The 12,866-nt window shown below is 47.0% G+C and overlaps 1 protein-coding gene across 1 annotated transcript in view; it reads left to right on the forward strand.

Annotated features, from left to right (window-relative positions):
• Nucleotides 1-12,866, forward strand: part of PRR5L (proline rich 5 like) — a 92,783-nt gene that overhangs the window by 33,233 nt on the left and 46,684 nt on the right. The window contains exon 3 of the mRNA XM_036764537.1: nt 535-615. Within this exon, the coding sequence (XP_036620432.1) occupies nt 535-615 (81 nt within the window). The remainder of the gene's footprint in view (nt 1-534; nt 616-12,866) is intronic.

Consider the following 12,866-nt stretch of genomic DNA (forward strand, 5'->3'; position numbering starts at 1 on the left):
GTTCAGATCCTGCCTGTGCCCCTTTGGATCCTAGCTTTAGAGCCAGAAAGGACCTCAGAGGTCATCTACCATACCCGCTTCTTTTTACAGATGAGGAAACTGAGTCTCGGGGCACCGATGTCACTCTCCCCCCTTTGATCCTGGCTGTGCCCTCTGTGACCATGGGCATGCAACCTCATCCTGCAGGCCTTAGCTTCATCATTTGTAAAATGAGGGGGTTGAACTAGGTAGACTTGGGGTTCCCTTGTGCCCCTTGGTCTGAGATCTCCCAGGAGGAATGAGGGAAGGAAGAATGGACTTGGAGACCAGAAGACCTGGGTTCAGATCCCGCCTCACACACCCTCTGTGTGCCTCAGTTTCCCTGTCTCCAGTAGGGGTCTGACCCTTCTAACCTTTCGGCCTTGAGTTGGTGCCGTGAGGTCGAGCACATGGGGATGGGGCATGTTAGGTGAGGGAGGAAGAGAGGGAGGGAGATTTATTTTGGTGGTGGTGGTGGCTTTATTGAGAGCCTCACCCCTTGTCTTTCCCGGGCAGTGTCCAGACTGCAGTGATCAACGTGTTCAAAGGAGGAGGCCTACAGAACAATGAGCTGTTCTCGCTGAATGAAAACATCAGGTATGATATCAGGACTGACTTCCATAACCCTGGGCTGGGAAGCGGGGGTAGGCTCCCAATGCGGAGTTCCCTGAGAAGTCCTGGGTTCAAATCCTTACCAGCTTGGAGTGGAAGGGGGCGGTGATGTGGGGTAACGCTATTTGGGTTTGAGTCATGGCTCTGCCACTTGTTAGCCATGTGGCCAATCCCTTCCCTTTTCTGAGCCTTGGTTTCCTCGTCTTTAAAACGGGGGTGATGATGGTTGCATTGATGGCCTCCCGAGGCTGTTGTGAGATTCAAGTAGAATAATGTATTCTCAGTGCCGTGTAAACCTTTAAGAGGCCTCCTGAATGCCTGCTGTTTTAAAAAATTAATGCACTTCCCCTGAGTGAACTCCAGTCTTGTCATCTGTAAAAGAGGGTTGAGAATGAACACACCCCCCTGTATGCATGTACACATACGTATATTTATAGACAAGGTATCCCAAAAGTCTTCCCTCTACATATATGTCAGTGTGTGTTTATGTATGTACATGTGCATGTATAATTACAAATATGTAAACCTACATCTGTTTGTACATATGCACATATGTTTATATGCTTCAGCATGCATAGAAATAGACTATAAACTGTTGGACTCTGTAGGATTGTGAATTTTCAGTCCCCATCCTGCTCTATGCCACACTGGGACCTTTTCACCTTCTTGGGGTTGGACGGAATAGAAATCGGACAGGTCCTGAAATCCTCAAAGCTGACTCATTGTGAGGGAGGCCCGGTATGCTGGTGATGAAAATTGAAATTGGGATCGGGAAGAACGATGAGCAAATCCTTTAATCAGGTCACTGCTAACACGTCTGTAATTTGGGGTTTGGACCTATATGGGGAACTCCTAATTGGGGAAATTCCACCAGGACAGGTTAGCATCATCATCTGTAACTTATCGTGTGAATTTTTTAAAATTTTATTTTATTTTTTTACTGAATAAAAAATTCACATTTTTTCCCTCTCCCCTTCCTATCCTTTGAAAAAAGAAAGAAAAGCAAAACCTTTGTAACATATACATAGTCAAGCAAGACAACTCCAGCATTGGCCTTATCCAAAAAATGAGTCTCTGTCAGGAGGTGGCTAGCATGCTTCCTCATGGGACCTCTGGAATCGGGGTTGACTGGAACACTGAGGATAAAGTAATTCACCCACGGCGACCTTGGTAGTATATGTCAGAGGCAGGATTTGAATCCAGGTCTTCCCAGTTCCAAGGCCAGCCCATTTTCCTGCTGCCTTTAGAATGAAGATTCATCATTTTTCTGTTTAAAATATATGTTCTTCCTCTTTTAGAGCTATTAAGTATGTGCTTTATGTTGGCCCATAATAAATGATTATGGGTTTATACTCCCACTGATAATTTTCAATTTTATTTCATACGGAAAATCATAGAACAGTGGAGCCAGAAGGGCCCAAAGCCATTGTCTGCTCCAGTCCATTTATTTTACAGATAGGAAAATTGAGGCCCATAGTGGCATAATGTCACCAAGTTGCCCAACGTCACCCAGCTAGTTGCTGGCAAAGGCCAGAGTAGAATTCAGGTTGCTTGGCTCCCAGTGCAGAGTTTTTCCTCACACTGACCCCAGGCCCATCTTCCATGAGACAGGAGTCTGAAGACAAGAAGAAGCATTTCTTCACAGGGGCCTGATTCAGGATTCTCAACCCTGTGGAGAGACCCTGTGGGAAAAGGTTCTGCATTGGAGGCATATTGTAAACTCCTTGAGGGCAGGGACGGTCTTGTTTTGACATTTCTATTTACAGCTCTTGGCACAGTGCCTGGCCCAGAGTCAGGGCTTGGTGAAGGCTTGCTGACTGACTTGAATGATTGATTGATCAAAGTCACCCTCACATGCACACCTAGCAAAGATTCTCATGTGCTGATTTTTTAGGGCTGGTCTAGTCCCTACATGCAGGCTTCCAAATAGGGCTCGTGTCCCAGAGTCATCCGCCCAGGGGGAGCTTGTCAGCTGGGGTGACAACAGACACCTTGGCTCTGTCTTTGCTTATCGGTGGCATGGCTGAGGGATGACAGCCAGAGAATACTCTGTCTGGGGCACTTAGTATTGCTTTCATCTGTTCTCCAGTTCAGGGGGAATAGGTTTGTCTTTTAAAGGCATAAAAACTTTTCTTGCATGTGCCCCCTCCACGCTCCCCAACCCCTGCCCTTCCTCAAGAGGAGACTTGTATCTGACCGGGGCTGAAATGGTCCTTCCATTGCCCAGAGCAATTCCTGGAAAATGGAAAGTAGGCTCAGGCATGCAAGCCGAGCAGTGGTCTCGGGCTAAATAAAGTGTGTTGGCATGCACATGTGTCCACATCTGGAAGTACCCACGCTCAAGTAAACACAGCTGCCTTTATTTTAGCAAGTAAAACACTGAAGCAAAAATATGACTTTCCTATTACTGTGAGGGATGTAAGTCAAGTTTGATTTTTCTCCCCCTGCTTTTGAAGACTCACCCAGCACAGTAGCCCCCATAATTCAGCTGGCTGGAGGAAGAAGGAAAGGGACTCTAGGAAGTCTGTGGAAGTTGGCTTGGGAAGACAGGGCTCTATCATGTTCTCTTCAGGGCATCTTGGTTTTGAGAAACTACAAGCCTTAGGCAGAGAAGGGGTGACTGATTGCTTTGAATATCTGGGTAGTTCCAGAAGGAACACTAGTCAAGCTGAACCAGGCCTATTTAATGCAGAGAAGCCATTTTTCACAGAATGACTCTTTCCCTCTCTTCCTCCACCCCTGGGGTCCCCAGGCTTTTCTTCTCCATTCCTTGTATTTTCAGTCCTCCTATGGCATGATCCTAAGGCTCTTTACTTCCTCTGCCACCAATCTCTGTAGATTCTCCAGTTTATCAGTGGCCTTTCTAAAATGTGTTGCCTAAAACTGAACACAATTCCTGATGTAATCTGCCTGGGCAGAAGACTGGAACTCTCACCTCCTAGTGCCTGATACTACACCATTCTAGGCAGTTAGGTAGGTGGTGTAATAGAGCCCTGGACTTGGAGTCAGGAATAACTGAGTTCAAATCCTGATTCAGGCACTTCTTGACTTTATGACTGTGGTCAGGTCTATTAAAACTCCCCAGATATTCTTTCAGATGAATTGTTCTCTAGCTGTCTCTTCTCCATTTTGTATTTGTGCAATGGACTTTTGGAACCCAAGGGAAACACTTGCCATTTATACCTATTAAAGTTCATCTTTAATTAGATTCAGCTGCATGTCAAAAAAATATTTCTGGTTCCTGACTTTGCTTTGAAGTGTATTAGCTCTCCCTCCTAGTACTGGGTCATCTGCAGACTTGATAAGCCATTATCCAAGTCATTGATAAAAGCATTAAAAAGCTAAGGACCGAGTGTACATCCCTGGGGCTCACCCCTAGGAATAGATAGCCTACCCACCTATCAGAGAATCATTATTGAGTTTTCTTTGGGACCAGCCATTCAACTAGGCCTAAACCCACCTACCTCTACTGTTTCCTAACCCAATCTCCCCATCTTATTGCTAAGAATAGCTTAAGAGATACTTGACTAAAATCTAGACAGACTGAATCTGGAACATTCTCCTTACTTGCCCATCAGGGAATCCCATCAGAGAATCTTTCTGGCTCTTTGTGATCACTGCTTCCTGCTCTAAATGTTCACTAACCTTCCCTCTAATAACATTCTACAAAGTTGCCAAGAACTAAAGAACACTCACTGCTCACTTCTCTTCTCAGAAACAATCTTTCTTCAATTCTGCTGCACCTCCCCCTTTCTCTAGAGATCAGAGATCACTGCCTTTGGTTCAGTCTTCGCATCCTCCACTTTTTTTGGTAGCCCAGGATGTAGTTAGTTCTTCTGGACCTGAGGCAGCGAGATGGTGTAGTAGACAAAACAGAGCATTGGACCTGAAGTCAAAGACCTTAGTTGAAATCCTTAGACATTTATTAACTGTGTGACCCTGGAGAAGTCATTTAACTTCTCTGTGACTCAGTTTTCTGGTCTGTAAAATGAGAGAGTTGAACTCAAAGGTCTCTTCCAAATCCATGATCCTACGTCTTCAATTTATCAATAGTAGCTAGCTGCCCTTTCTTATTTTCCTTATTTTTCTTGGGTTTCAACTTTTCCAATAGCCAGTTGCTCTGTCCTTACCATTCGACATAATGGTTTCTTTGCCAGAGAAATTAGAGGTAAAATAAGAATTGAGTTGTCCTTCCTTCCTTATGTTCCCCATTCCACTCAGAGCAGTGGTTTCTTTTTTCTTTCTCTTTGGATCCTCTTCCTTTAACCAGTATAGCTTTCAAAACAATACATTTTTTTACTACTTCAATTTGATCTTGAGGTAGAACTTGGTTTTGGCGGAGTCATCTTTCAGCTTATTATAGGAATACTTCCAAATGGGTAGAGAGCCGGCCCCAAATAGGCAGGGCTACTTCTCTCATAGAGTTATTCTTGCTGAGTTTAGATGACTGCTTGTCAGATGATGTAGAAAGGATACCTACTTTAGGTGATCTGTAAGGAGAGCAAAAGGCCATTTTATACACTTGCTAAATGGCCGTAATAGTGGAAGGAGCCCCCCTCATCTGGGAGTCTGAAGACCTGGGTTCTAGTTCATCTTTGCCATTAAGTCACTGTCTGACTTCTGGGTACAGAAGTGCCTGACCCCCACTTCCCCGTGCCTCCATTTCCCCATTTTAATAGGTTGGACTAGGGGACCATTAACATCTATGGTCTGTGGTTATGTCTGTGAAAGAGACACTGGGTGGGATGCCTAACAGTAGAAGATACAATCCTGCCCTGAGAGAAGCTTACAGCCTCATTGGGATGGTAATATAGAAACATGTGAGAGATTTAGCTCCGTAAGACTATAAAAGAAATAACAGTTTAATACAGTAAAATAGATGTGATTAGTTGCAGACAGTGAGGTCTATGGGAGATCACAGGATCCTCTAGGGGGTCATCTAATCCAATCCCATTTTATAGATTTGGAAACGGAGTACCAGAGAAGGGAACTGAGCTATGTCGTGGTGCCTTGGAAAAAGTGCTGGGTTTGGGGTCATAGGAGCCGGGTTCAAATCCTGACCCTGCCATCAGTTAGCTATGTAACCTTGAGGAGATCATGACACTTTTCTCAGTCTTATTTTCCTCCACTGTAAAATGGAGAGTTGGTCTGGTTGCCCTTTTAGGTAGGTTCCTTTCCACCCAGTATAGGTGGCACTAAGTGGTTTGTCCCATGTCACCCAAGGCAAGCGCCAGGATCCAGACCCCAGCTCTCTGACTTCATTCCCAGCACTCAGAGGTCCCCATTTCTGCAGGCTGGGAAGGCTTCCCAGAAGAGGAATGATGTAAACTGAGTCTTAAAGTCAGCTTAGTTTATTTCCTGGAGAAACAGCTGCTTTTTGTGTCTGTCTGCAGAAGAAAGACCAGGAATAAATTATTGTCAGGATTCCATGACACACGAGCCTGTTTCCTGCTCTGAGGCCAGCTTCCCCTGCCCACCCAAACCCTCACAGGATCATATGATCAAGGGTTGTAAGGGACCGCAGAGACCATCGAGGCCCACCCCCTGTATTTTACAGATGAGGAAACTGAGACCCAAGGCCACCCTGGTGGTATCAGTGGGGAGATAAGAACCCCAGGTCTGGCTCTGGTAACTCCAGAGACAGCACTCATTCCTCTGCTCCGTGCTGCCCATAGGGCTCATGCCCAGAGATGCCAGCTAGTCCAGTTATCAACACAGCACGAACCACCATTAGGAAGGCAAATCTGTTTGGAGCAAGAAGTGTCCTGTGGGATGTTCCAAAGCAATCATTTGTCTCTTATCATATTATCTAATATCATGAGTTATTATTGTCTTATATTATCCTTATCATAGCTTCTTCCTCTTTTCGTATTTCTCTCTCACTCTCTTGCTTGCTTTTTCTTTCTTTCTCTTTTCTCTCTCTCTCCCATTCATTTATTCTTCCTTTCTTTCCATAAACACATTTAGAAAAAAATGAAAGAGCTGGCCTGTTGGCTAGGACCCTAGCCTTAGAGCAGAGGACACCTCGGTTCAAGCCCTGCCTCTGACACCTGCCAGCTCTGTGAGCCTAGGCAAGTCACTCTCACTCTGAATTCACACAGCTAGATAGTAGAAGGGATAGAGTACCAGACCTGGAATCTGGAAGTCCTGAGTTCAAATGCGGCTTCAGATATGCGCTAGTCTTGTGACCATGGGCAAGTCACTTCACCGGTGTCAGCCTCAGTTTTCTCATCTGTAAAGGGGGGAGGGTAAGAATAGCCCCTACCTCCTAGGGTTGTCATCAGGATCAAATTAAATATCACAAGTAAAGCCACTCATAAACCTTAATTTTTTCCGTAAGTGCTCCCCTTTGTTATTATGATAATATCTGGCACATAGGCAACACTTTATTATTGCTTGATCAGCTAATTACATGACCAAGGTAAGCTAGATGGGAGTACTGTGTATATGAAATTCTGTACACACACACACACACACACACACACACACACACACACACACACACACAGAGTATTAGAGACCTGGCACAGATGGAAATGTAATAAATAAGCTTTTACTTTCTTTCTAATTCTGATTGATCGGAATGGGGAGCAGCTTCTCTCACCACATTCCCTCCTCTGGCTCCAGAATTGCTGAGTTTGCCTCTCTGTGGCTCCCCAAGAGCTGTGCTCTCCCCAGTCCACAGCCCTTCATTCTCCCACCCCTTCGTAGGATATTTCAATACAAAATTGACATAGATGAAATTTCAGGAAACCCAGAGATGAGTTTATATGTAACTGGCCCAGGACAGGAAACTCAGATTTTCCCCCTCTCTTCTCTCCACCCACCCCTGCTGCCCTTCTCGGAGGGAACAGCCCAGGAGAAGGAAACCCCAGAGGTTTTCAAGGAAAGCAGAGATTCCAAGAATCAGACCGTGCTGGATGGCTCAGAACTGAAACGTGTGTTTGAGTCAGGCAGCTGCTATAACCAAAGGGAAACCCAAGAATCTCTCAAGTTTTCCATTGACTTAGGGGTGTTTGTTGATCACAGCAGGCTTGACAAAGGGATGGGAGAGGCTTGAAGGTCCAGCACTGCAGGGAGGTTAGAGAAAAAAGCACATCTTTTCCCTTCAGTGTCTCCCCTACTGACCCATCAGGAGCTAAACTTTCCATCATTTGAGTCAGTGAGGAAGGCAGCAAGCATGCTTCTAGGAGCCGATTTGCTGGTTGCCTAGGAAGAGAAGAGATAGCCAGGGCGGCAACCACTGGTCAGAGCACCAGGATTTGAAGTCAGAAGCTCTGAAATCTATTTATTTCTTGTGTGACCATGGGCACTTCACCTCTTTCCTGTGGGATCCAGTTTCCTTATCTCTAAAATGAGAGCATTTGACTAAATGGCTTCTAAAGTGCCCTCCAGCCCCAGCCTTTGAGAAATAGAAGGAATTTGGGATCATAGGTTTGAATCTGGAAGGGATATTAGAGGTCACTGAGGCCAGCCAGCCCTCTCATTTTACAGGCCTTTTTTTTCCAACCTCTCCCATTAGCATGGATTACTTCATCTGTCCTTCCCAGCTGCCCTAGTAGGGACAAGTTCAATTTCTTTCTCTTTTTCAGAGTGCCTGGAACACAAATATCAGCCTTCTTCTGGCTTCATTCCACTCCTCCTGTGGCCCTCCCTACACACACACCCCAGCCTGGCTTAGTTCAGCCTGAGGGTAGCTTGTTTTTGCTCACATCGCACTTTTTTTAAAAGAATTTTCACACTTCTTTTTGATTTAATGGGCCCTCATGATTTCTCACACTCAGAAAATGCCCCTAAAAATCAGGTCCGTCAGTTGAGCGAAAGAGGATGATACAGAAATGCCACATTTGGGGGAGAGGAAAGCCAGGGGATGGGAGCAGCAGGAAACGTGGCGAGCCCTGGCCGGCTGGAGCTGCAGTAGAGGAGGCAAAGTTAGGCTCCTGGGGCGCCTGTAGATCAGAGGATTTCGAGCTGGAGCAGACGTCAGAGTCTCGTCCAATCCCTTTATTTGACAGATGAGGAAATGGAGGTTCAAGGGGCGAATGGCAGAGATGGCAGAGCTCAGCTTTGAAGCCTGGCCATCCGACTCCAGATGCCTTGGATACGGGCATGGATATTTGGGGTAGAGAAGCTGAGTTTACTTGAGCCAGCTTTGAATGGAGGCGTTTACTTGCAAGAAGGGTGGCTATTCCTGGCGAGGAGCATTTGCTCCCTGAATCGGGCCTTCCTGGGGGTAAAGATGTCACTGCCTGGGAGTCATCATGCCAGCCCCTTTGGTAGAGAGAGGCAGGCCATGCAGGAGCAGCCTCTAGGAGAGGAACATGATGGCGGGTGGGGGACTGGGGTGCCTGGTGTATCTTTCTGCCGTCTCCCCTTGGCAAGGGAGCAGGAAGAGGGAGGGATATGACCCAGATCATGGATGGCTTCTGTAATTGATTCCTGTCATCTCCCCTGCCATGCCCATACACCCACACCCAGGACCGAGAGCCTTCCAGCTATGAATTAAGCTGACAGTTAGCCTGAGTCTGGTTGCTCAGCCCTCGCCCCCGGAGCCAAGGGCAGTGAGACCTACATTGGCCATGATGGTAAGGAGAGAGGCTGCCTGCTTGTGCGATACGACAGGAAATCCTGTAAACAGTGGGGTGGTGTCTTAACTGGCCACATGTGGCAGAGGGAAGGAGAGACTGTGAGAATGAACCGAGACCGGCAGGTCCCTGCTGTTTGTTTCTACCAGACTTGTTTTCCTACCAGACTCTCTGACCTCTATGGCCGTTTCCCACTTTTGTTGGGTTCGGGGGAAGAGTTCCTTTTTCCGTCGTGCTCACGTGCCCCCAGACTCCTTTTTGGAGTTCTTTTTTCATATGAATTCTCCTTCCTGACTCCCACTCCTCTCTCTCCTTCTTCCTTGCCCCCCAGGAAGTAAGAGCCCCCTACAACTCTTCCCACAGCTCATTACATCAGGATGATCTGGCACTGCTGGATGGCCTCCTCATTCATTTTCAAATGGCCCCTGGTCCCCAGTTGGAGAAACTCCAGTCCAGATTGTATGTCAGTGGTCAGCAGAGTGATAGAGGAGATAGAGATCTAAATTTGGAGTTATTAAGACTTGGATTCAGAACCTGCTTCTGACCCTTAGTACCCATGTATTCCTGGGCAAATCATTTAACCTGTTTGCCTCAGTTTCCTCTTCAGTAAAATGTGGATTATAATAGCACCTACCCCACAGGGTGGTAAAGAGATGAGATATGTTAACTATTTTTCAAACCTCAAAGCTCTGTATAAACGTGAGCTACTTAATAGGCTTAGGGACCTGATTTGTGATTTCATTTGTACCAAGAACTCCCAGATGAGGACATTCCCTCCACCGATGAAGGTCAGTGCCGTATCTGCATGTCATAGCTTAGAGAGAGAGTTGCTTCAAATAGTCAGACACACTGGCAAGCCAGATCAAAATGCAATTGGGAAAGATTTAACAAAATGAAAACGCACACACACATATAAGTAATAGAACATAGTTAATGTTACCATGTGGTTTTCTAAGTCAGAATGTGGCAGCAGGGCTCCTTATGGATGCTTTAATGGCCCCTGTTTGTACTCGAGTTTGACTGACCTAGAGCCCTTGGGAAGTTAAGTAATTTGTCCAGGGTCAGACGCTAGTCTGGGTCCAAGGTGGGAGTTAAATCCAGGACCTCCTGACTCCAAGGTCACATTTCCGTCCACCGTGCCCCTCTGTCTCTTAATTAATGATGATGATGATGACAATGACAAATCCAGTCCTGGCCGAGTTGTGCTTTTTAGGAAAGCCTTGTCTCTAGAAGGTCAGTGCTTTTTATTCCATCAGGGAGGAGGGGACATAAGGGGAAAGCTGCCAGATCCTGGGGCTCCAGGCCAAGGGGGAATGTGTCAGAGACATTGGGTGTCCGACTTTTCAACTCCCGCATGTCCCGAGAGCCATAAACTGCAGGCGGGCGTTGTCTCTTAACTGCCTCTTTCAGCCTCTTTTCCACTTGTATCCCCTCCTGTTTTGTCCTCATAAATCAGTGAGCTACAAGAGGACTGTTGACTGGGAAAAGGAAAACTCAGCAGGCGGGGGCTGTGGGAAGTTTAGGCTGGCAACCATTGGCTTGATTTTGGTTCCATTTAATTCACCAAACATATTTATTAGACACCTAGTATATGTAAAGCATTCTGCCAGGACCCAAGATACAAAGACAAGACGGCCCTGGGCTTCCTGGAGTTTACACTCCACTGAGGGCCCCCAGGCTCCAGGGAGATGATGGATGTGGACAGTCTGTGAAGTAATCTTAGAATCAGTCAGCATGCACTTGCCAAGTGCTTGTTGTAGCCTGGGCCCCACAAAGTGGTGGCCCCTGCCCACAAGAGGCTTATGTTCTAGGGGGACATAACATGTATACATACACACGAGGTTATCATTATCCTTTCCCTCGACACAGATTGCTGCAGCGTTAGAGAAGAGAGAGTGAGTCAAGCAAGAGGGAGGTCAGTGTCCAAAGCAGCCTTGGACATGGGCCTTCCTGGCTTCTCTCTTGGTTCTCTGCCCCAGTTCTGCCAGGCTTTTTCAGCCCCTCTTGCTTTGCTTAGAAGATCTCTCCACTGGGATGACTGCTACCATCTCTCCATTTGACCACGGGATCTTCTATGATTCATCAAAGCTTTAGTTTCCCCGTCTTACAGATTGAGATACAAGTAAAGATGTGGGCCCAGGGCTTGGTTGAACTCAGATTTTCTAACTCCCCAATTGGTTATCTTTTCTAAACTCTGCTCCTTCTTCCTCTTGGCCAAAATTGGGGGCAAATTCCCTTTCCCCTTTGTTCTACCAAGGCCAGTTCAGAATTTTTCAAAATGTACTTTTACTAGGAAAAAAGAATAAATATTAAAAATACTCAAGTGGGCCAATTTGCAAGTTCAGTGAAGTGTCTCATCTTCACTGAAGCCTCCTCTGGATCTGCCTTGGTCTGTACAGCTTCTCCTTGGAAAGGACTCCAGTGGCCGTCCGGTCCAGACTCTGGCTGACTTCTGGGACCTTCCAGATGAGAGGATGTCCAGCCCTCTTGTGAGCACCTTCAGTGAAGGAGGCTCTTGCTCCTTCCCAAGGCAGCCTCTGTTCTTGGACAGCTCTCATCTTCAGGTGAAACTTAAATTTGCCCCTTGCCGACTTCTCTGCACTGCTCCTCGTCCTGCCCTCTGGGGCCAGACAGAAGCTGCCTAATCCCTCTTCAGAGGGATGCTAAACATTCCCATTAGTTCTCTTAATTACTTTTTATGTGGCACGAGCTTAAGTTCCCTTCATCACCTTGGGCACCCGCCTGACTCTGGACCCTCTCTAGCTTGTTGGCATCCTTCCCTAGAGAATCAGTCAGTCAACATTTATTAGGTGCCTACTGTGTGCCAAGCACTGGGGTTTCAAAGGGAGACAAGACAGTCCCTGTCCTCAAGAATCTCCCAGTCTAGTGGAGGAGACAGCATGCACTGCCAGGTGCAAACAATACAGAATAAATTGGAGATGATCCACAGAGACAGGCCTTAGAGCAAAGGGGGATGAGGATGGGCTTTTGGGAGAAGGTGGGATTCTAGCCAGGGCTTGAAGGAAGCCAGGAGGCAGAGACAAGGAGGGACAGCATTCTGGGCAGGGGGGACAGCCAGGGAAAGTGCCCAGAGTTGGGAGGAACAGCCAGGAGGCCAGTATCGCAGGATCATAGAGGATGTGGAAGGTGTAAGGTAGAAGGGGAGGGAGTGGCAGGTTATGAAGGGTTTTGAATGCCAAAAATTTTTCTATTTCATCCCAGAGTGATAGGGAACCACTGGAGTTCATGGAGGAGAGGCTTGCATGGTCAGACAGATCTGAACGTTCTCTGGCCATGGAGAAGGCAGGGGACAGTCATCTCCCTAGCTATGAGGATCGAGGAGGGCTTTTAGCATCCACCTGAGTGGATTCTTCGGCTTCCCCTCAGCCCTGTCTGGGCACGCAGGTACTTTGCCAAAGAGAGATTTACGTTGGCACCATTTCCAAGAATGGCAGGCGTCTCAATCCTTTCCAGAACCTGCTTCATAGTTATCTCCAAGGAGTGGCCTCCATCACAGCCTTCACAGGCCCCTTGAGCCCTGGCCTTCTGTCCTGAAGCCACCCAGGCCTTCTTGGGTCCTGCCGTGGCCTCTTTGATGAGCAAGGCACCCTTCTGCCTGGCTATGATTTTCTCGTAGGCCCTGATCCATCC

This window comes from Trichosurus vulpecula, chromosome 6, assembly GCF_011100635.1.
Source record: "Trichosurus vulpecula isolate mTriVul1 chromosome 6, mTriVul1.pri, whole genome shotgun sequence".
Lineage (NCBI taxonomy): Eukaryota > Metazoa > Chordata > Mammalia > Diprotodontia > Phalangeridae > Trichosurus > Trichosurus vulpecula.